General features: G+C 42.5%; 1 protein-coding gene across 2 annotated transcripts in view; it reads right to left on the bottom strand.

Annotated features, from left to right (window-relative positions):
• Positions 1-25,394, bottom strand: part of PIWIL4 (piwi like RNA-mediated gene silencing 4) — a gene marked incomplete at its 5' end in the record, with an annotated part of 110,300 nt that overhangs the window by 38,731 nt on the left and 46,175 nt on the right. The window contains 2 exons of one of the 2 annotated variants that reach the window (XM_079789373.1): positions 1,607-1,685; positions 2,859-2,945. The exons of the other annotated variant lie outside the window; for it this stretch is intronic. Coding sequence (XP_079645499.1) covers positions 1,607-1,685; positions 2,859-2,945 — 166 coding nt within the window. Of the gene's footprint in view, positions 1-1,606; positions 1,686-2,858; positions 2,946-25,394 lie in introns of those variants that run through there. 2 annotated transcript variants of the gene reach the window in all.

Here is a 25,394-nt window from a genome sequence, read left to right as displayed (position 1 = left end):
ATCCTTTGATAGAACAACTAAATGCAATACCCCAAATAGCACCATCACCTGCTCCAAAGTATGGTCCATTCCTTTCTCAGTGGAGTCTGAGTCTACCCGGAAAAATATCAAAATTTATTTAATTTTAAAAGATTATCCCCACTAGATTATCCATAGCATTCACTGATCATGGTTTCAAAAGATATTGGGTGGTTTCCGAAAATTCAATCTACCATAGACTATCAGTTGCCAGGGTTGAGGGGGAGAAGGGGATGGGGAATTCATGAGTACAGAGTTTCAGTTTTGCAAGATGAAGAACGTCCTAGGGATGGATGGATGGTTGCCACTGCACCGTACAATTAAAAACAGTCAATTTTGAATTATGTATATTTTACCACCATTTAAATAAATAAATAAGAATGCAATCTGCCCTCAAAAGATGAAGGGTTTCCATCCCTTGGTAGTCACAAGAACATGCAGCAGGCATGGAGAGGAAGCCCCGAGGAGAAGTTGGGGTAGGTTGGAATGGTGGCAGCAACACTGCCTGAGAGCAGGTCTTCTGAGGGACCACGTGCACTTCTGTGGGTCCAGATCACAAAGGGTACTTGAGCAGGGCTAGAAAACCCGGCAGAGAGCAAGAGAACCAGGCACAACATGGACAGAACGGCCGATGATCCTAGGAGTCTAGAAGAATCTAAGTGCTTAGTGCATACATGGTTATTAGCAACTAACCACTTACCTTCATGGCCAGAGCAGGGGAGATGGCTAGTAGATTTCAGCAGTGGTTATGAGCTGAATTGTGTATCCCCAAGTCCTAACCCCTAATATTTCAGAATGTAACTGTATTTGGAGACAGGGTCTTTTAAGAGGCAGTTAAGTTAAAATGAGCTCATTAGGATGGAACCTAATCCAGTTTGACTAGTGTCTTTATGAGAAGGGATTAGGTCACAGACAAGGGCAGAGGGAAGGCTATGTGAAAACACAGGGAGAAGACGGCCCAGCCACGTAAGCCAAGGAGAGAGGCCTCAAAAGAAAGCAACCCTGCAAAAACCTTGATTTTGGACTTCCAGCCTCCACAATTATGAGATGGTACATTTCTATTGTTTAACCCACCCAGTTTGTGTGGTACTGTGTCATGGAAACCTGGAGTGTGCCAACTCACACAGTGTGATAGCAGCTACCCGGAATAGCATATTGACAAGTATCCTGAGGCCAAATCTGAATTTGCAGGGAAGAGAGCCACCATCGAACGGTGACATCTTCCTCGGGTGGGGAAGGAAGAAGAGCAGTGGCAGCAGGCACTCCAGGTTTCCACTACCCTTGCAAACTGACATGTACCTGTTGTAAAGAATTTTTAGATATTTTGTTAAAAATTATTCAGTGGACAGACAGAATCTGAAAACTAGCATCCTGTTGTCTGTGGGTATCCAACTGCCAAGCACTGTCCGCAAATTCGGCGGCAAACGCTGTTTGGGGCTCCCAAAGAAACACAACAAACACAGGGGGTCCTTCAAGAAAGGGTGAATGGGAGGCTCACGAAGAGATCCCGCTGCTGGGAGGCACAGTAGACGCACTCCTGTTCCCGCCAGATGGAACGGAACTGAATGGAACAGAACACGGCACTTACATTGCTGTGAAATCCTACTTGTGTCCTCGAAGCCCTTGTTGGACGATGCTTCATTGTCACTAGGATCAGCAGATACGGGCTAACACGGGCCAAAAAAACAATGTTTGGTCATATTGGAGATATTAATTCATAAACCAAAAAGTTATTACAAAAATAAGAACTCTGTATGTCCTAAGTCATTAGTCAGCATGAGCTAATGTCAACAGGTGAAATGCTCGAGAGATGATTCTAGAAATTGCCCCTTCTAGAAGAAAGGATAAGGACAAGCTATCGTACTCCCCATGCATCAACGTTTAGTACCAACTGCTACAGCCAGATACAGCCGCTGGACGCTGGAGGTGTAAAGAGGCAGAGAAGAGACCCGAGTCAGGGAGCTCATCAGGGGGAAGGTGGTACCAATGAGCACCAACTCGCACTTCCACGGCACACAGACACGGGCCTCCAGGGTGAACATGTTTGTAGCAAGAAAATAAATTGAGCCAGAGCATCTCGGTCACCAGCTCAGGTGATGACTGTCCTGAATAAACTTTTCCAAATTAGTTCATAAAATGGGTGAAGGGAACCATTAATAGTTTCTCTTTTAAAAAATACTCTCTTTTTTCACAGTAACAGCTTCTCTTTGCTCAAGAAGAAATATATCTCGGCCTGCTAAAACATGTATGAAGTCAAGAGAGGCCCTTTTCGCGAGAGTAAAGGCATAATGACCAGACTACTCACTTGAATACGTTTGAGTTGCTCCAAATACACAGAGTATGCAGTAACATCACTCAGAAGTTGCTGATTTACTGGTCAGCTCATTCTAGTCGCCTAAGTCTAGCAAGGAGCCCTACCCACAGAGGCTGCTCAAGAAACAATGGTTAAATCAAAACCGCATCTGGGCTTGAGATTTCTTATTTTTATATATGAATTAACAAGAGGAACCATATTAGATTACATGCCACCTATTGAAGGCACTACTGAAGGCACAGCCATTTTTACCAAAAGACTTACTCCCAAATCAAGGAATTAAAATTCAGAAAATAGACAAGGGCGCCATGCTTGCCTCCAATTTTTAGTCCTCTTCACTGGCCAAAACATCTACGTTAATATCTTACTGAGATAAGACCCCAGAGGAAACAATTTGAGAAGCCCTGGAAAGACTCCAAGTTGAGAGAGAAGATAACCCACTACTTCCTAGGAGGGAAGAAGGCCGGGTCCATGAAGGATTCGGGTAAGAGAGAGCGAGACAACGCCAGTTAAGCCTTGTACGCACCGTCGGGGAGGCCTGGAGGTACCCCACTTCCGAGGCACTGGGGCTGCGGGTGATGCCTCGCGCCCTAACGCGGGCACGTCCAGTCATGTTCCCGATGAGCCCAAGGTGACTTCCAAGGCAGCCAGGCTTCAATTAGGGTGTTTTTTCCCTTGGCATCCACAGGGCAGGGCAGAGACCAGGCGGTGGAGGTGGAGAGTCTCATGCGTGGGTGGAGGGAGCGCGCACAAAACGCGGAGTTCCGGCACAGCGGGGGTGGAGCAGTGGGGGTGGGGTGGGGGTGGGGAGCGCACAGTGGGGCGGCAGCTCACCGGGAAGGAGAGAGAAGCACACAGTGAAGGGCTGTAGCACAGGGGAGGGCTTGGGCAGGGGCCCAGACTCTCATTTTCTTTCATCATTCCCCCCAAAATCTGCCATTATCCAATTCTCTAGTTTTTGCCCATCTTGTGTGTTTAAGGTTGCATCACACTGTTACATTTTTCAGTTTGTATTTTCTGCTTGCACCTTTGCATCTATGGGCTAGCCGTGAAGTTTTCCATTCTGTCGATTGTTCACAAACATTGCTGTTTTTAAAATCGGGCTTCTCATGTTTTCCTTTGTGATTTGGGAGACATTTTATCTGTTTTCTTTTCTTTTTCTCTCTTTTTAAAATCCTCACCTGAGGATATTTTTTCCATTGATTTTTAGAAATAGTGGAAGGGGGGAGAGAGAGACAGAGAGAGAAAGAGAGAGAGAGAGAGAGAGAGAGAGAGAGAGAGAGAGAGATGGATTGATTGCCTCCTGCACACTTTTGGACCAGGGCCATGGATCCAGCCTGCAAACGAGGTATGTACCCTTGACCAGAATCGAACCTGGGACCCTTCAGTCCACAAGTCAATGCTCTAGCTACAGAGCCAAAATGGCTAGGGCTATCTTTTTTCTTCTTAACATTGCAAATATCTACTCCCAATCTATCACTTGTTAATTTTGACCATGAAATCCTTTATCCAACCAAAATCCTTAATTTTCACATAGTCAAATTTACCATTTTTAATTTTATGCTTTATAGGTCTTTTTGAAAGAAAATTTTTCCTGCCCTAAGTTTACAAAAACATTGTATGACATTAAATATCTCATACCCTTCAATAATACACACACACACACATACACACACACACACACGAACATACATATGCATATGATGTGAGGAAGGATCTAATTTTACCTCTTTAAAGTGAGCCATTTCCCCTCTACCATCATCTATTAAACAGAGTATACTTTCTGTAATGGTTTGTGACAAATTCCTGTACATACCTAGATCTGGTCTGTGCCTTCCATTTCTGCTGTGCACCACTACTTTACCACTTTTTATCATGATTTCTTTATAGTATTCATAAAACCTGGTGGAGCAAGTCTTTTTCCCCCCATTATTTACTCAATTGTTTATTTAAAATTTTTTTCAATTATTTATTTATAAATTATATTCTTCCATATTAATTTTAAAATAAATTTGTCAAGCTTCTTTTAAAATCCTGCCCTATTTTTAATTGGTGTTGTATGGAATCTATAAATTAATTTGGAAAGAACTGTCATCCTTACAATTTCTCCATTTATTCAATTTCTCTTTAACAGCATTTAAATTTTTTCCATAAAAGTCTTGTGTATTATTTAATTTCTGGAAATTTTGCTATTACTGTGAACTGGATCTTGTTTTCATTATATTTTCTCACTAGTTATTTGTATAGAGACATTATATTGATTTTTGTATGTTGATATTGTTTATCAAGTTTGCTAAACTCCTTCGTCCTTATAGCTTGTCTTTTGATTTCATTGAGTTTGAATATAGATTAGCAGATCATCTATAAATAATAATTTGGGCTCTGGCTGGGTAGGGCAGTTGGTTAGTGTGTCGTCCTGATATGCCAAGGTTGCGGGTTCGATCCCCAGTCAGGGCACATACAAAAGTCAACCAATGCATAAGTGGAACAACAAATTGGTGTTTCTCTCTCTCTCCCTTCCTCCCACTCTAAAAAAATCACTATATAAATAAATAAGAACTTTACCTTTTTTTAAAAAAAAATTACTTTATCTCATCCCTTCTTATTCATATTTTTTTCTTATCATGTTGGTCAAGTTTTCCTGTACAATGTTGAAAGTTATTGTGGTAGCTGGCATTCCCGTCTTCTTCCTGATTTCAAGGGAACTGTTTTGTTTGATGTTTGCTGTGAATATCTGGTTTTCAGTGTTTATTATTTTAAGGAAGCTCCCCTCTATTCCTAGTTTTCTAAGATGATTTTAATCATAAGTATGTGTGGAACTCAATTAACTGCTTGGGTCTATCAAAAAGGTTGTGCTGAGGTTAAAAGGCACAATACAGACAGTTCATGAGAGTTACTTGGGGTCCATAAGAAGGGCCAATAAGTGGGTAAAATGTGGTAGATACAGAGAGTGGAATACTAGGCCAACAGTCACAAGCGATGACCTAGAGATACATTCAGCACCGAGAATAGATCCTCAACACATTGTGTTGGATGAAGAAAAAGCAAGAAAGGATTGCGATCTATATACTATGGCAAAATATCACGTTAATTTTTAAAACATTAGGAACACATGTAACGGGGTATGTACTAATTTTTTTTCAAGTAAACATACATTCAAGGATATCCTACAGACAATAAATTGAGTACCAATAGAAAGAAGAAAAATAAGAGTGGGAATTAGAGAAGTGAAAGGGAAAGCAAAATATAATACAGTATAGATAGCACATTCATAGACCCAGGAGACTAGTGTACAGTGAACTGAAGAATGTGATTCATTTAACTTCCTGGTTTTAGACCCTAAAATTAAATAAATATAATAGCTAATGTTTATTGAATACCTATAGTATGCCTGGCTCTGGGGCAAACATTATTGTCCCCATTTTACAGTTGAGGAAATTGAAACTTAAGAAATTTAAGAGAGAAAAAAAGATGGCGACCGGCAGGAAGGTAGGGAGAGAGAGAGTGTGAGTGAGGAACCCACAGAGGAGAGTGTAGATGTGTGTGGTGTGTGTGTGTGTATGAGATAGGGTCAGTTAGATTCTGCAGGTCTTCCAAGGGGCTCCCGAACAGGGCAGCCCTAGACTGCGGAGCCCCGCGCACAAAGCGGACACTTCTCGGCGGCTGGTGCGGACGCAGAGACCACGCCATCTTGGGAAACAGAGCTGCCTGAGACTCGGATCCTGGCTTCTGACACAAACCAGGACCCTGCAGCCACTGGGGACAGAGAACTGCTATCACAGCTTCAGACAAACAAACAAGAATCCAGACTTCCCGGCAGATTTCCGTGAGTCAAAGAGCCTACCCCCCTCCTCGCAGGCACTGATAGCGCCATAGTAACTGATAGACCCGCCCCTCCCCCAAGCTGCTGAGCGCCCACAGGCGTGCGGAAAGCGCCATAGTAACTGATAGGCGCGCCCCTCGCCCAAGCTGCCGAGCCTTGCGCAGGGACGCGCTCCCTCTTAGGGAATTTGGCGCGCGCTCGCGCACCGGACAGAAGCAGCTCCCCGTCGGGGAAATCTGTCAGTGCGCACAGAGGGCTCCCCTTCGGGGAATTTGGGGGAATTTGGCTCGCGGGTCACAGCTCCCCCTTCGGAGATTCTTAAAAGCGTGCACAGAGGGGCTTCCCTTTGGGGAATTTGGCGCGCAGGACGGACTCCGCCCCCCTTCTGGGACTTTGGGAGAGTGCACTGAGCCGGCTCACCTTCAGGTTTTTAAGAATGTGCGCTCTAGCCGGTTTGGCTCAGTAGAGAGAGCACACACAGGACGCAGCCCCACTTCAGGGAATTTGGCACGCCGGACACAGCTGCCTGGGATCCCTGACTCACAGCGCATTCACACTAAGAGCCAGCGACCCCAATTGTTGGTGCGTGCACACACAGGGACCCTGATTCTCAACGAGAAACCGCACAAGGCAACAGAGACTTTGACACTCGAGTCTTGGTGCAGACACAGGGAAACTCTGACTCCTGGCACATGCTAAGGATCTCATTCTCGGCACATACCAACAGTGTGGTGCAGACAGGGCCCCTGATTCTAAATGTGCACACAAGACCACACGGAACACTGGGGACACTGATCCTGGGCAAGCTTGGTTCCCACCAACCAAAGACAGTCACACGTCCTAGTGTCAGAGCACTTCAGTGAAACTAGGGTGGAGCGAAGTCCCCACAGCACACGGCCCAGGTCCACGCAAACAGAAGCTTGAGCTTTCTGGTAATAGCCAGAATGGGGAAACGAAATAACTCACAGAGGAAAGAAAATGTGGAGTCGCCAAGAAAGGAAATTAGTGAAAATGAAGCTTGCAACATGACCGAAAAGGAGTTCAGAGTAATGGTCATGGAATTTATACATCGGATGGATGAGAAAATCAACAACTTATGCAAGAATCAGGAAGAAATGAAAAGTGATATAGCTACAATCAAAAACACCATGGAAAGTTTCAACAGTAGATTACAAGAAGCAGAGGACCGAATTAGTGAGTTAGAAGATCAGGTACAGAAACAAGCTCAAGCTGAACAGCAATTGGAGAAAAAAATTAAAAAGCAGGAGGAAAGCCTAAGGGAGCTTCGGGACAACATGAAACGAAGTAACATGCGTATAATAGGGCTGCCAGAAGGACAAGAAGAGCAGCAGGGATTAGAAAATCTATTTGAAGAAATAATGACAGAAAACTTCCCGGATATGGGAAAGATAAAAGTTACGCAAGTAAAGAGAGTCCCAAGCAGGATCAACCCCAAAAGACCCACACCAAGACATGTCATAATTTCAATGGCAAATATAAATGATAAAGAGAGAATCCTAAAGGCGGCAAGAGAGAGACAGAGAGTTACCTACAAAGGAACACCCATCAGATTGTCAAATGATTACTCATCAGAAACACAACAAGCTAGAAGTGAATGGAAGGAGGTATACAAAGTGTTGCAAAGCAAAGGACTGAATCCAAGAATACTATATCCAGCAAGACTATCAATCAAAATTGAAGGGGAAATCAGGAGCTTTGCAGACAAAAAAAGCCTCAGGGAGTTTATCACCACCAAACCAGCAATGCAAGAATTGCTAAAGGGAATACTGTAAAAAGAAGAAATAAACAGGTAAGAAGGAATACAGACACAAAAATAGATATGACTGCAAACAAATACCTTTCAGTAATAACTTTAAATGTAAACGGACTAAATGCTCCAATCAAAAGACATCGAGTAGCTGAATGGATAAAAAAACACGACCCATATATATGCTGTCTACAAGAGACCCACCTCAGAACAAGAGACTCACACAGATTGAAAGTGAAGGGATGGAAAAATATCTTTCAGGCAAATGGAAATGAAAAAAAAGCTGGGGTAGCAATACTTATATCTGACAAAATAGACCTCAAAGTAAATGCCATAACAAGAGATAAGGAAGGCCACTTCATAATACTAAAGGGAGAAATCCAACAAGAAGAAATAATTCTGGTAAACATATACGCTCCCAATATAGGAGCACCCAAATACATAAAAAAACTCCTGGAGGATATCAAGGGAGAGATTAATAGCAACACAATCATAGTAGGAGACTTTAATACCCCACTATCACCACTGGACAAATCCTCTAAACAAAAAATCAGCAAAGAAACAGCAATCCTAAATGACTCACTAGACCAGATGGAATTAATTGACATCTTCAGAACATTTCACCCCAAAGCCACAGAATATACATTCTTCTCAAGTGCACATGGGTCATTTTCAAAGATAGACCATATGCTGGGTCACAGGCAAAGTCTCTTCAAATTCAAGAAGATAGAAATTATATCAAGCATCTTCTCAGATCACAGTGGCATAAAACTGGAAATCAACTACAATAAATACAATCCAAAGAAATCAAACACATGGAGACTAAACAGTATGCTATTAAACAAGGACTGGGTCACCAGAGAGATCAAGGAAGAAATAAAAAACATCATGGCAACAAATGACAATGAAAACACAACAATCCAAAATCTATGGGACACAGCGAAAGCAGTCTTGAGAGGGAAGTTCATAGCTCTACAGGCCTATTGCAAAAAACAAGAAACAATGGTAATAAATTACTTAACCCTACAACTCAAAGAGCTAGAAAAAGAGCAGCAAGAAAAGCCCAGTGTAACCAGAAGGAAGGAAATAACAAAGATCAGAGCGGAGATAAATGACATAGAGACCAAAGAAACAATACATAAGATCAACAAAACCAAGAGCTGGTTCTTTGAAAGGATAAACAAGATTGATGGACCTCTAGCCAGGCTCACCAAGAAGCAAAGAGAGAGGACCCAAATAAACAAAATCAGAAATGAAAGAGGTGAAATAACAACAGACCCCGCTGAGATACAAAGGATTGTTACAAAATACTACGAACAACTCTATTCCAACAAACTGGACAATCTGGAGGAAATGGACATATTCCTAGAAAAATATAACCTTCCAAAAATCAATCAAGAAGAATCTAAACAGCTCAATAGGCCAATAACTATGGACGAAATTGAAGCAGTCATCAAAAAGCTTCCGGCAAACAAAAGCCCGGGGCCTGATGGCTTCACAGGAGAGTTTTACCAAACATTCAAGGAAGAACTAAAACCTATCCTCCTCAGACTATTCCAAAAAATTCAAGAGGAAGGAACACTTCCAAGCTCCTTCTATGAAGCCAGCATCACCCTAATACCAAAACCAGATAAAGACAACACAATGAAAGAGAATTACAGACCAATATCCCTCATGAACATAGATGCCAAAATCCTCAACAAAATTCTAGCAAATCGCCTCCAGCAGTACATCAGAAAGATCATACACCATGACCAAGTAGGATTTATCCCAGGAATGCAAGGATGGTACAATATCCGCAAATCAATAAACGTGATACATCACATAAACAAATTGAAAGATAAAAATCACATAGTCATATCAATTGATGCAGAAAAAGCATTTGACAAAATCCAACACCCTTTCTTGATAAAAGCTCTCAACAAGGTGGGAATAGATGGCTCATACCTCAACATAATAAAAGCTATATATGATAAACCCACAGCAAACATCATACTCAATGGACAAAAACTAAAGACATTTCCCCTAAGAACAGGAACAAGACAGGGATGCCCACTCTCACCACTCCTGTTTGACATAGTACTGGAAGTATTAGCCATTGCAATTAGACAAGAAGAAGAAATAAAAGGCATCCAGATTGGAAAAGAACAAGTAAAGCTGTCTTTATTTGCAGATGACATGATCTTGTACATAAAAAATCCGAAAGACTCCGTCAAAAAACTAATAGACTTAATAAATGAATTCGGCAATGTAGCAGGATACAAAATTAACGCCAAGAAATCTATGGCCTTTCTATACACCAATAGTGAACTTACAGACAGAGAGACTAAAAAGGCAATCCCATTTACCATCGCACCAAAAAAATTAAGATACCTAGGAATAAACTTAACTAAGGAGGTAAAAGACCTATACACGGAAAACTACAGGACACTGAAAAAAGAGATAGAGGAAGACGTAAACAGATGGAAGAACATACCATGTTCATGGATTGGTAGAATCAACATCATTAAAATGTCCATACTACCCAAAGCAATCTATAGATTCAATGCACTCCCCATTAAAATACCAACGGCATATTTCACAGACCTTGAAAGAACTCTCCAAAAATTCATCTGGAATAAAAAAAGACCCCGAATAGCCACAGCAATCCTGAGAAAGAAGAATAAAGTAGGAGGGATCTCAATACCAGATTTCAAGCTGTATTACAAAGCCACTGTTCTCAAAACAGCCTGGTACTGGCACAAGAACAGACATATAGATCAATGGAACAGAATAGAGAATCCAGATATTGACCCAAACCACTATGCTCAATTAATATTTGACAAAGGAGGCATGAACATACAATGGAATAAAGACAGTCTCTTCAATAAATGGTGTTGGGAAAATTGGACAGATACATGCAAAAAAATGAAGCTTGATCACCAACTTACGCCATACACAAAAATAAACTCAAAATGGATACAGGACTTAAACATAAGACGGGAAACCATAAAAATACTAGAGCAATCCACAGGCAGCAAAATGTCAGACATATGCCAAAAGAAATTCTTCACTGACACTGCCCCTAGGGCAATGGAAGCTAAAGAGAAAATTAACAAATGGGACTACATCAAAATAAAAAGCTTTTTCACAGCAAAAGAAACCATCAACAAAACAACAAGAAGGCCCACTGCATGGGAGAACATATTTGCAAATGGCATCACTGATAAAGGTTTAATCTCCAACATCTACAGGCAGCTTACACAACTTAATAAAAGGAAGATAAATGATCCAATAAAAAAATGGGCAACAGACCTAAATAGAATCTTTTCAAAAGAAGACAGAAGGAAGGCCAAGAGACACATGAAAACATGCTCAACGTCACTAATTATCCAAGAGATGCAAATCAAAACAACAATGCGGTACCATCTCACACCTGTCAGAATGGCTATCATCAACAAATCAACAAACGACAAGTGTTGGCGAGGATGCGGAGAAAAAGGAACCCTCGTGCACTGCTGGTGGGATTGCAGACTGGTGCAGCCACTGTGGAGAACAGTATGGAGTTTCCTCAAAAAACTGAAAATGGAACTCCCATTTGATCCAGTAATCCCACTCCTGGGAATATATCCGAAGAAACTAGAAACACCAATTAGAAAGGATATATGCACCCCTATGTTCATAGCAGCGCAATTCACCATAGCTAAGATTTGGAAACAGCCTAGGTGCCCGTCAGCAGATGACTGGATCAGAAAACTGTGGTACATCTACACAATGGAATACTATGCTGCCATAAAAAAGAAGGAATTCTCATCATTTGCAGCAACCTGGGAGGAATTGGAGAACATTATGTTAAGTGAAATAAGTCAGTCAATGAAAGAAAAATACCACATGATCTCACTCATTTATGGATAATAAAGAACATTATAAACTTGAACAAAAAGATAGATACAGAGACAGTAAAGCATCAAACAGACTGTCAAATTACAAGGGGAAGGTTAGGGAGAGGTGGGGGAGATAAGAGATCAATCAAAGGACTTGTATGCATGCATATAAGCATAACCAATGGATGCAAAACTCTGGGGGGTGGGGGCATATATGGGAGTGGGGTGTGGGGAGGGCAATGGTAAGATATGTACACATATAATACCTTAATAAAAAAATTGAAAAAAAAATAAAATAAAAAAAAAAATAAAAAAAAAAATATTATAAAAAAAAAAAAAAAAGAAATTTAAGTGACTCACCTAAAGTGTTACAGCTTTGTGTGGCAGAGCTGGGATTCCAACTCAGGTCTGTCTCCCTGTAAAGCCCACACCATACCCCTTGTCTCCCTCCAAGAAGGTGATATGTCTTACTTCAACTACTGGCCAAATCCTGTGTTATATACCTTGCCCTGCCTTCTGTTTGGTCCCCATCAGAAATTCTTTCATCATGTTCTCCTGGGAAACCATTGACCCCGAGGGCTGACAAATGCAAAAAATAATGATGGCCTTGGGCAGAGGTGGCCAGTCTTGGACTTGGCTGAGTGAAGCTACTCAAATGAATAATACTTTCTTTTTTTTTAATGAATGAATCAGAGAGTTTTGGAGTGATCATAAACTGCTATTTAAAAAGGAGTGGCAGATGGAAAATAATCTAGACAAGAAAGCCACTTTTGCAAATCTGTGCTTTGTTTCTGAGTAGATGAATAACCTTTATCCCCAAGTTCTCCAAATTGACCACCTCCTGGTAAATTTGACTTGTGTTGATAAGACAGCTCTACAGAATGACAGAATGGTTGAGAAAGTATATAAGTGACTTCAAACAGTTAAAGCTTTTCAGTTTTTCCAAATTTGCTCATTATAAAATCAGAAGTATCAATCATTATCAAGCCTTTATCTGCATTTTTCAATTCTCTGTTGTGATTACTATAATGACATACCAATCAGTCACATTGTGCTCTCCACATATTTTTTTTTTTTGTAATGGGTTTTCTTACACAAATTTTTCTCTATAACATGTGTCTTCCTGAACATAGTTCTTCTTCTTCTTCTTCTCCTCCTCCTCCTCCTCCTCCTTCTTCTTCTTCTTCTTCTTCTTCTTCAATTTAAATTCTTGATTGTTGAAAGTGTTACATATGTCTCCTTTTCCACACATGATTTTTAAAGGCACTTATATATTCCCTGTAATAGGGAAGCAGTATAGCATGGTTACAAGTATATATAAAAATAAATTTAATACAATTTTTGCCATATTTTTTATTTTTGAACTTGTGTCAAATCACTTCATGCTGTTGCTAATCCTAGATCACGCTTGTCTTGTGACACCCTTCACATTTTCATATATAGATACACACACACACACACACACACACACACACACACACACACACATACTAGAGGCCCGATGCATGAAATTCGTACAAGTGTAGGCCTTCCTTCCCCCGGCTCCCAGCATCAGCTTCCCTCTGGCACCCGGGACCGGGCTTCCCTCCAGCCGTTGGTAGGCACCCGGGACATGGGCTTCCCTTGCAGCCCTGGCTTCATCTGGAAGGTCATCCGGAAGGATGTCCAGTCTAATTAGCATATTATGCTTTTATTATTATAGATGTATTTTATTGATTTCAGAGAGGAAGGGAGAGGGAGAGAGAGGTAGAAACATCAATGATGAGAGAGAATCATTGATCAGCTGCCTACTGCACACCCCACCGAGCCTACAACCCAGACATATGACCTGACTGGGAATCAAACCATGATCTCCTGGTACATAGGTTGACACTCAAACACTGAGCTATGCTTGCTGGCCACCCTTCACATTTTCCTTGGTCTACCTTTTATCTCTAGCCATTGCTTTGGTGATCAGCTGTACACAGTGTAACCTCAGCTGCACGTACATCTCTCACTGCTGTCCCCGCATGGGAGCAACCCTTGGCCAATGTAGGTGGGAAATGGTGGATAAATATTCCCTCTAACATCCATTGGGCAGAAGATTTTGTGGTGCATTTAGTAGCTTCATGAGACCAAGTATCAGACGCCACAGTGGTGACAACGCATTGTTGGGTTGGCTTCATTCTTCCCTGTTACCCTCTTCCCAGTCCCTCTCTACTGTTCTTTGAAAACACTTCCCAAGATAATCGACCTGCATCCAAACCCTTATCTCATGCTCTATTGTGGAGGGAACCTAGGTTAGCATAGTTCAATAAGAGAATACCATATTCACTCATTGAAAACATATTTCATGCCTACTGTGGTCCCAAGCACTGGTGTCTGAATTTTATCAATGAGGAAAAATACAATTTAAAAATTTAAACTCAATCTGCAAGTCAGCTCCAAAATCGGTTTTTCAGTTATTCAGTCCAGTGGCTGTAGCTTAAATTGTTTTAATGATTCTTATTAGGAAACCCCTGTAAATAATGACAGTCTACAAGTACAGACAAGTTCAGATCAGTTCGTTCAGTATCCATGGTTCCTGCTTGTACAGAATTAACTCCCCATGCACAGGTGTGGATGGTCAAACAGCTGTGAAGTTAATGCATCAATGGTGTTGTTTTCTTTGGACCTTACTTCAACAATACTTTCTAAATGAATCTTGAACTCTTTATTTAAAAATATATCCAGTTATCATTTTGATATATTCGCTTTAATATTTTCTCTTTATATGTATATTTTTTTTCCTGACCCGGTTACAAAGAAGTTGCAGACTTCAACTTTGACCTCCTAATATGTTAGTATGCATTTGTTAAGAACAAAAATGTCTTCCCATTCTCTTATAAAACCACAATACAATTGTCCCCAAATGTACCTTAAATAATTTTTTTTCTTTTTCAGAGTACAGTCAGGTCAGGGTAATTGATTGCATTTGGTTGTCATGACTCTTTACTCTTCTTTAATCTGTAACACGAACAGTCTTGCTCTCCTGTTTTTTTCAAACAAATTGTGAGAAATACATTATTGAAATGTGCAGAGGAAGGAAAATTTCCATTATGCACTAGATGTTAACTGCTAACCACTGTGATGTAAATCTTTTCAAACATATTATCCACCTCCTGGTCTACAGTGAATGGTCTACAGGTCAAATAACTCCTGGAGGACTGAACTTACAAGTACTGAATATTTTGTGCTGTAGAGGTATTTCTGGTTATCTACGTGTACCCCATTGTTCTCCAGAATGGATTTAAGATTACTTACATAGGTACCAAATAAAACAAGAGGAAAATGGTTTCAAAGGAGAGATTCTCTATTTTCTAGTTCCTCTCTAGCTCTCTAGCCTTGACGTTTGCACGTTCCTCACCCAAGCACTCTCTTTCCCTGGAAAATCCATCCCCCTCAAGCAGGAAGTCTCACCCCAGTGAGCACAGGGTGGATTTGACTTTCTTTGGCCCTAAGTACCTTTACCTTGATGGACACCTTCTTCAATTAAAAAGAAAAAAAAGTATTAGCCCAACTGGTGTTGCTCAGTGCTGAGCGGTGGCCAATGCATCAAAAGGCATTCCTAGTCAGGGTACATGTTTGGGGTTTCAGGCTTGATCCCCAGCAGGGGTTATGCAGAAGGCCACAGATGGATGTTGATGTTTCTCTCTCATCAATGTTTCTATCTCTCTCCCTTTCCATCTCTTTTTCTCTCTCTAAAAAGCAATAAAAAACACAGGAGGGTGAGGGCATGTATGGGAGTGGGGGGGGGGGGCGGCAATGGGAAGATATGTACACATGTAATACCTTAATAAAAAAATGGGGAAAAAATAAAAAATAAGAAGCAATAAAAAGAAAAAAATATTTAAAATTTTATCTTAAAGCTCAGATGTATAAAAATGAATATATTTTAGATTCCACATATAAGTGAAACCATACATTTATCTCTCTCTATCTGACATTTTACTTAGCATAATACCTTCTAGGTCCACCCATGTTGTCGCAATGGCAAGATTTCATTATTTTTTATTGCAGTGTAAATCCCATTGTATATCTATACCACATGTTCTTTATCCATTCATAGAAATAGAGACCAAAGGGATGGTTACCAGAAGGGAAAGGAGAGGAGATGGGTGAAAAACATGAAGAGGTCATTAATACTGTGATATGTTTGCACCTGATTACTAGAATTCATGAGGTGATCCTATCTAATAATAGAGTAAAATGTAAATTACCATCACTCCGCTACGCCCACGATTGGGCGGTGGGAGGCTGGGGGGTGGGACTCAGGGTGGCCTATCCGGCCATTGAGAGGCACGGATCCGCTGCCACTGAGGGGGGCGGGACTCCCGCCCCCTGCGACTCTCAACGGCCAGATCGAGGCCAGATCCGCGGCCGCTGAGGGGGCCTGCGCGGACACCCAGCTGCGCCTCTCAACGGCAGGGTAGCCAGGTGTCTGCAGCAGCCCCCCTCAGCAGCCGTTGAGAGGCGCAGGGGGTGGGAGTCCCGCCCCCTGCGCCTCTCAACAGCAGGGTAGCCCCCCTCAGCGGCCACGGACCATCAAAAGTGTGGGAGCTGGGTGCCTGTCCGCTCAGGCACCCAGCTCCCCGCGATCAAAAGCAAAAGTGTGGCAGCTGGATGCCTTTCCGCTCAAGCACCAGCGATCGAAAGTGAAAGCGTGGCAGCTGGATGCCTGTCCGCTCAGACACCAGCAGACAGGCACCCAACTCCCCGCGATCAAAAGCAAAAGCGTGGCAGCTGGATGCCTTTCCGCTCAGACACCAGGCCTTTCAGAAGTTTCCGCCACGCCGGAGGCTTCTGAAAGGCCTGGTGCACCAGCGATCGAAAGTGAAAGCGTGGCAGCTGGATGCCTTTCCGCTCAGACACCAGGCCTTTCAGAAGCCTCCGCCATGCTGGAGGCTTCTGAAAGGCCTGGTGCACCAGCAGACAGGCACCCAACTCCCCGCAATCAAAAGCAAAAGCGTGGCAGCTGGATGCCTTTCCGCTCAGACACCAGGCCTTTCAGAAGTTTCCGCCGCGCCGGAGGCTTCTGAAAGGCCTGGTGCACCAGCGATCGAAAGTGAAAGCGTGGCAGCTGGATGCCTTTCCGCTCAGACACCAGGCCTTTCAGAAGCCTCCGCCGCGCTGGAGGCTTCTGAAAGGCCTGGTGCACCAGCAGACAGGCACCCAACTCCCCGCGATCAAAAGCAAAAGCGTGGCAGCTGGATGCCTTTCCGCTCAGACACCAGGCCTTTCAGAAGCCTCCGCCGTGCTGGAGGCTTTTGAAAGGCCTGGTGCACTAGCGGACAGGCACCCAGCTCCCCGTGATCAAAAGCAAAAGCGTGTAGGGGACCCTACACGTGCATGATTCAATCATGCACTGGGCCTCTAGTAACATTATAAGACATAAAAATGTCCAACCATTATATTGTACATATAAAACTAATATCCTAATAAAAGAAAAATATGCAAATTAACCATCACTACACCCACAAACCATGCCCACCATCAATCAGGAGCGTGTATGCAAATTAACCCAACCAAGATGGCTACGGCATGGAGAGAGCAGGAGGCTTGATTTGCCCCCGGCAATGGAGGAAGCGAAGCTTTCCACACACCCTGGCGGGCCCAGGCCTCCACTCAAGGCTACAAAGTTTCAATTATAGAAGATAAATAAATCCCAACAAAAATGGTGGCAGCCACAGATCTGGAGAGAGTAGGAGGCTTGGGTTGCCCCTGGTGATGGAGGAAGCCAATCTTCAGCAGCCCTGGCCTGCCTTGGCCTCCGCTACAAAGTTTCAATTATAGAAGATAAATAAATCCCAATAAAAATGGCTGTGGCCACAGAGCAAGCAGGAGGCTTGGCTCTGCTAAAGTCTACAAAGTTTCAATTATAGAAGATAAATAAATCCAAGATACCAGGGCCTCCACTTGGGTCGCCGGCGGGAGTGGCCAGCCTGCAAACCACCACAGGCCCCTTGCCCAGGCCACCCCACGCCCCAAGGGAACCCCCACCCTGATCCGGGACACCCTTCAGGGCAAACCAGCTGGCCCCCACCCGTGCACCAGGCATCTATCCTATCTAATAAAAGAGTAATATGCAAATTGACCATCACTCCAACACACAAGATGGCTGCCCCCATGTGGTCAAAGATGGCTGCCCCCATGTGGACACAAGATGGCCACCACAAGATGGCCAGCAGGGGAGGGCAGTTGGGAGGACCAGGCCTGCAGGGGAGAGCAGTTGTGGGTGATCAGGCCAGCAGGGGAGGGCAGTTAGGGGTGGCCATGCCTGCAGGGGAGGGCAGTTAGGGGCAAACAGGCTGGCAGGGGAGCAGTTAGGCATCAATCAGGCTGGCAGGGTAGTGGCTAGGGAGTGATCAGGCTGGCAGGCAGAAGCAGTCAGGGGCAATCAGGAAGGCAGGCAGGCGAGCAGTTGGGAGCCAACAGTCCTGGATTGTGAGAGGCATGTCTGACTGCCCGTTTAGGCCCAATCCTACCGGGATCGGGCCTAAACGGGCAGTCGGACATCCCTCGAGGGGTCCCAGATTGGAGAGGGTGCAGGCTGGGCTGAGGGACACACACCCCCATGCACGAATTTTATGCACCGGGCCTCTAGTAATTACTATAATATTATATACAACAATGCTTAATTTTAAAAATTAATTCACTAACCTCAAGAAAAATTTTTAAATGAATATATTGATATTATATACTCTTTTCTTTTACCTAACTTTTTTTTTTTCTATTTGGATTTTTAAAAAAATTAAAACATTTCAAGCACCCCTAACAGTACTGTGGGCCTTAGGCATTATGTCTGCTGTGTCACATCTGCATTTCACAAATTGAGTGCTGTGTTATGGAAGCATAATCAGAGGCTATAGCAGGAAGGTCAGGGATGGTCCCTGACTCCCAATCCCACGGAAGTGTGCAAGAGGTGCATGAGGATGGATCCCAGGCCAAAGGTCAATAGTCAAGGGTAGATGTGGGTCTCAAGTTAGACTTCTTTTGCAGAAGTCCCCTTAGTTCCAGGTATGTCCACTTCTATGGAACCTGTTAGTACATTCACCTCTCCTAGGGACAGGTATAGTTTGGATGGAGGCAGTACTGCTTAAACTCATATTGAGAGAGGAAATATTTCCTTAATTAGCAAGGCTCCTCCCCTTCCCTGCCAGTTAATATGTCTCCTGTTATTGTGTGGAGTTGCTCTTGGTTTCTAGCTCTACTTCAGAGCCTACCAGATAAAAAAATGAAGTAATATTCTCTCAGTATTATCTACTCACTTTGTTGCTCCAAGGAAGGGCTCCAAATGTAAGACTCTAGCAAAGAGTCAATTAAAGCCTTTAATTTTCCCAGTCTGGAGGCTGAGATGGAGAGAAATAGTTCATTAGCCACTCCATAATGTAAATGAGCATTACCAGGAGTCCATAACACACTGGCCTGAGGTTTACAAAGTTTAGAACTATCGCATTCAATATAAAGAAGTGAGAATGTAAGCCTCTTTTTGTCCATTGGACACAGCTCCCACTGACTCCCTTTCTGAACTCATGCCTCAAATAACTCTACCCTCAATGTGCCCTATTGTCAAGCATGATGGTCAAGGCAAGGTCTTCCCAAATAGAGTTATGATGGCTGAGATTGTTTTTTATGGTGGCAAAATTCAAATGTGGCAAGATTCCAAGTAACCAAGTCTAATCTTGTTTTAGCCTGATACTATGGTAATACTAGGCAAAGTTCCTGGGACTCAGTGGAGCTTAGTCATTGAGAGAGAATTTCCTTGGTGGGGTGAGTGAGGAGAGCAGTGGGTGAGGCTCGGACAATACACCCCAGCTCCAACAGGCCTACCCTGCTCTAATTTGTTTCATGTATTGCGGTTCTACATACAATTTTGTTTGAAAATTAGATTTTGCTCCTGAAAAGAGGTTTGAAAGCCATCCATAAAGGCTTATCCCTTTCTTTACGGAAAGAAACTACCTAAACAATCCTTTATTTAGAGTGGCGATACTCCATCCACCTGAACTCAGGTAGTGCACAATGAAAGCAATAGTCTTGGACTCCAAGAGAATCAACCCTAGCTCAGCAATGACGAGCTGTGTCACTTTGACCCAGTAGCACAGCCTCTTTGTCACCTATAAAATGGGGATCATAAAACTTAACTCACAGGAAGTGTTGGGATTGGACAATGAGATAATGCATGTGAGAAACTAGCCAGTTTAGATAGCAGGTTCAATAAAGTTTACCTTTAATCTGTGTTCCCTGTTCCCCTTAGGGGGGCCCCATGGACTCTCCCTGTTAAAGGAACTTCTTTCCTATCTTACGGTTCAAAACCCATTTTCTCCTATTTGAGCCCCAGCAATGATAAAAGATGTTGGATATCATTCTCAACAATGAGTCCTTGTGTGTTAGAGAAAATTATTTTATTTATTTGGTTACTTATTTATTTTCTGTTTCTTCCATATGGTTCCACCATGAGGACTTGAACTTTGTGTTTGCTACTTATCCCCAGTAACTAACCAGGGCCCAGCACTTGGCATAGTATTTGTTGGATGATTGAAAATGCTTAAAGACCATGAGGAAATTCCCATTAGTTTTTTTTTTTTCTCTCTGCCTTATATTGTCCTGTCATTTCATACTTTTCCATAAAGAAATTTCAGGCCAACTCTGTAATCATCTTTTCCAAATGACTCAGCAATTTTGGCAATTAGGAGAGCAAAATACAGAATCATTATTCCGATGCTTTATAATACACAGAAGTAAACTTGAATCTTGCTTACTAAGTGCAACTTGCTCAGTGCTTAGAGTTTAGGCTGTAGATTAATATACTTAATAAATAAAGCAAGATATTATAACCATAATCCCAAGAGAATGCAAATGGAATTTTAAGCAGAATGGCAGGTTGCTAAAGTTGATGTCTAAATAATTGTGGTTTATGGTATATGCTACATGCATATAGAATTACTAAGCAATAAAGGGCCTTAATAAATTTTTCAAGAGGGGACAGAGTAGAGTATGACTAATTTCCAAGAATGCTATATAATACTTTTGATTCTCTTATTATATAACAATTTTTAAAAGTTTAGAATTTTATTAGCCATTTCAGAGTACTACTGGTAAAGTGTTTTCAAATAGAACGAGGCAGAGATAATGGTAAAGACATTTTTTTTTCTTCAATGGGAATGTATCTGTTAAGACTAGGGGAAAGAATAAATATAATGCAGAAAAGTATAAAAAGAAAGGAGAAAATTGATTATTTTAAAATCCAGCATTTTTTTTTTTTTAATTTCAGAGAGAGGAATGGAGAGGAAGAGAAGGATAGAAACACAATGATGAGAGAGAATCATTGATTGGCTGCCTCCTGACACCCCTACTGGGGATGGAACCCACAACCCAGGCATGTGCCCCGACTGGGAATTGAACTGTGACCTCCTGGTTCATGGGTCGACACTCAACCACTGAGCTGAGCGATTTTTTATTTTTATTTTTTAAATATATTTTTATTGCTTTCAGAGAGGAAGGGAGATAGGAACATCAATGATGAGAATCATTGATTGGCTGACTCCTGCACGCCCCCTACTGGGGATCAAGCCCGCAACCCAGGCATATACCCTTGACTGGAATTGAACCTGGGATCCTTCAGTCCGCAGGCCAACGCTCTATCCACTGAGCCAAACCAGCAAGGTTAAGCTAGGCGATTTTTAAAATTGGACACTTTTAAAATGGCATCTAAATTACTGAGTATTTTCTGCTTAATTATGTATGAAACATGATAAATAAATGCTCATTTAAAAGTGTAACAGAAAATACTGAGGGCAAAGTGTGTCCTGAAAACACAAATAGTTAAATTGCTAAGTGGAAATAAAGAGAACTTTGTAGTCAGTTTTACTGACTGACTTTACAGATTGAGAATGAGAGAGCGAAACTGCCTGTGCTACTATGAATTAATCATCCTAATCTCATATCAATCCTTTTCAATGAAAGAATAGCAGGACTTGCCTGTTTATTTGTATGGGGTAGTCTACTCTGGGCTTCCTAAGTGTACTGCCCAAATCAGCAGTATTAACTTAAAACCAAGGATAGCACTACGCAGAGTTGGCCTATTGGCCTTTTAGTCTCCTGAATACCTTAAACCAAGCATGTCAAACTCAAAGACTAACGCGGGCCAAATAAACGAGGCATGCGGCCTGAGGGCCGCAAGTTTGACATGCTTGCCTTAACCCATTTCCTTTCTAGTATATCAAGTAAAAAGGACAGTATTGTCAGATATTTAAAGAACAACATAGAAGAAGGAGAATGTGGCAGTGGCATCTAAGTCAACAATAAAATAACAATTTCTTCTTATTCCTTAGGACATAAAAACCTGAGAGAATATGGTTAGGTGGCACAGTTCAAGATATAAACTTAAATAACCAAATTCTTACCATATGGGTTCAGTGATGACTTTCATTGCTATTTACCTAAAGGAGTTAAAACTTCCCACACATAAACCTGCACATGGATGTTTATAGCTGCTTTATTCATAATTGCCCAAACTTGGAAGCAACCAAGATTTCCTTCAGTAGGTGAACGGATAAATAAACTGTGGTATATCCAGATAATGGAATGTTATTCAGTGCTAAAAAGAAATGAGTTATCAAGTCATGAAAAGACATGGAGAAGCCTTGCATGCATACTTACTAAGTGAAAGAAGCCAATCTGAAAAGGCTTCATACACCATGATTCCAACTATAAGACTTTCTGGAAAAGGCAAAACTATGAATAGAGTAAAACGATCTGTGGTTGCCAGGGGTTGGGGGCTGGGAGGAATGAATACATGGAACTCAAGGGCAGTGAATCTATTCTGTATGAAACTATAATTGTGAAAACATGTTATTATACATTTGTCCAAACCATAATATGTACAACACTAAGACTGGCCCCCAGTGTAAACCTTATAAACGTTGGATGATTATGATGTGTCGATGTAGTGAATATACCATGCTGATGGGGGATATAGATAATGCAGTAGGCTATGCACATGTAAGGGCAGGGTATATATGGGAAATATCTGTACCTTACTCTCAATCAATGTTGCTGTGAATCTGAAACCGCTCTAAAATATAAAATCTAATATATATACATGATAAAGAATTTGTATGCAGAATATAAAGATTTAATGGAATACTCTTCATCAATAAAAAGGAACTACTGCCTGGCCAGTGTGACTCAGTGGTTGAGCATCAACCCATGAACCAAGAGGTCACTGGTTCAATTCCTAGTCAGGGCACGTGCCCGGGTTTGGGGCTCGTTCCCTGATAGGGGCCATGCAGGAGGCAGCCAATCTATGTTTCTCATTCTCATCGGTGTTTCTATCTCTCTATCCCTCTCCCTTCCTCTCTCTCTGAAATCAATAAAAACATTTTAGAGGAAAAAGAAAAAAGGAACTACTGATACATGCAACAATACTGAAGACTCTCCAATGGATTAAGAAAAAGAAGCCAGATTAAAAGGTTACATACTGCCCTAGCCAGTTTGGCTCAGTATGTAGAACATCAGCCTGCGGACTCAAGGGTCCCGGGTTTGATTCCAGTCAAGGGCACATGCCCAGGTTGCTAGCTCGGTCCCCAGTAGGGAGCGTGCAGGAGGCAGCTGATCAATGATTCCCTCTTATCATTGATATTTCTATCTCTCTCTTCCTCTCCCTTCCTCTCTGAATCAATAAAAATATATATTTTTAAAAGTTACATACTACTCAGTTTCATTTATGACATTTTAGGAAAAGCAAAGTACAACCATAGAAGAGATCAACGGTTATCAAGAGAAGGATGTAGTGGGAGCTGTTCCCAAAGAGGCATGAGGAAAATTTGCAAGATGATGGAACTTTACCACAAGACCCGCTTCCTGGATCCTGAAATGGCACAGTGCTGCACAACTGAAATGCCTGAAGGGAATTAATTGAACTAACTAAACTTCATTAGACTTCAGGCATGCAAATGGAACATGGTGAACTGAACACCTGAGACTTCTGTCTACTCACAAACCTGTAGAAAGAAGAAGCACTGGCCAAGGCCATGTCTCCTCTTTGGGATTTATCCTTGGCAAAGCCAACTAACTCCTTCAATGGTTCCCCTGTTAGGAAACACTCCAAAATTCTTAGCCTTATTTTCAAGGCTCTTCCTGATCAGATCCTGATCTCCTTTCCAGAATCACCTCTTACCCTCCTTACCTCTCATTCTTATCCCCAGCACACCCTTGTCTTCCGGTCCAGTTCCTCTAACCCAAGCATGTCAAACTCGTGAGGTGGGCCCGCAAGTTTGACATGCTTGCTGAGTCTAACCTATCATATTCTCTCACATGTATGAGCTTTTGCCCATGCTAGTTCTTCCCAATACATATCTGTTGTACTCACCTCTTAAGGGTACTTGGTAACTTCTCTTCATATTTAAAAACTCAAGATTCACACAAACATTCCTCTAGATCAGGAACATCTTCCCTAATTTCCACTCACTCTTGACATCTTAGTTGAGTTAGACACCCTTCATCTATGCTCCCATTGCACTCCAGACATTGCTATGCCATGATGCTAATCAAGGCACTTGAAAATCATTGTTTCATTAGTCTGTCTGCTAGTTCTAGACTGCAGTCTTCATGAGGGCAGGGACCATGTTTTTCACCTCGTGTCCCCAGAATCTAGCAAAATACCTATTGTGTGTAAATGTCTATAACAGTGATGGGCAACCTTTTGAGCTTGGTGTGTCAAACTTCGCCAAAAAACTGAGCATAACTCGGGTAGTGTGTCACTTTGAGGAAAAAACTAACTCCAAGACTCTAGTCGCAAATGTTTCATCCTCGGCATGCGGCCACGTGTCATCAGAAATGGCTACGCGTGTCAGTGCTGACACGCGTGTCATAGGTTCGCCATCACTGGTCTATAATAATAAAAGGGTAATAGGCTAATTAGACCAGACATCTTCTGGACATCATTCCGGACATCCTTCCTGATGAAGCTGGAGCCAGTGGGAAGCCAGCCCGGGTACCCGGTGCCTGCGGGCGGTCCGAGGGAAGCCAGTGCCGGCGGGAAGCCGGTGCCGGCAGCCAAGGGAAGGAAGGCCTACTCTTGCACTAATTTTCATGCATTGGGCCTCTAGTCTATATATATATATAAAAGGCTAATATGCAAAGTGTCCCCATGGAAGTTCGACCAGGAGTTCTATCGCTCGCTATGACGTGTGCTGACCACCAGGGGGTGGCACGGAACAAAGGAAGGCCCCAGCGGCAGTGGGGCAGCTGGCAGCCAGGGAAGGGAGGCCCCGGCCGGCAGCTGGAAGGCCCCGATAAGCCCTGATTGCCAGCCAGGCCTAAGGACTCTACCCGTGCATGAATTTCATGCACCGAGCCTCTAGTATATTATAAAATGAATGAATGACTGGCCTAGCTGGGTGTGGCTTAGCAGTTGAGCATCAATCCAAGAACCAAGAGGTCACCAATTCAATTCCCAGTCAGGGCATATGCCTGGGTTGTAGGCTCAATCCCATGTAGGGGGCATGCAGGAAGCAGCTATATGATGATTCTCTCTCATCACTGATGTTTCTATCTCCCTCTTCCTCTCCCTCCCTCTCTGAAATCTCA

The sequence above is a fragment of the Cnephaeus nilssonii genome, assembly GCF_951640355.1.
Source record: "Cnephaeus nilssonii genome assembly, chromosome: 13".
NCBI lineage: Eukaryota > Metazoa > Chordata > Mammalia > Chiroptera > Vespertilionidae > Cnephaeus > Cnephaeus nilssonii.
Note: the sequence above shows the minus strand (reverse complement) of the source record. Positions and strands in the feature narration are given on the sequence as shown.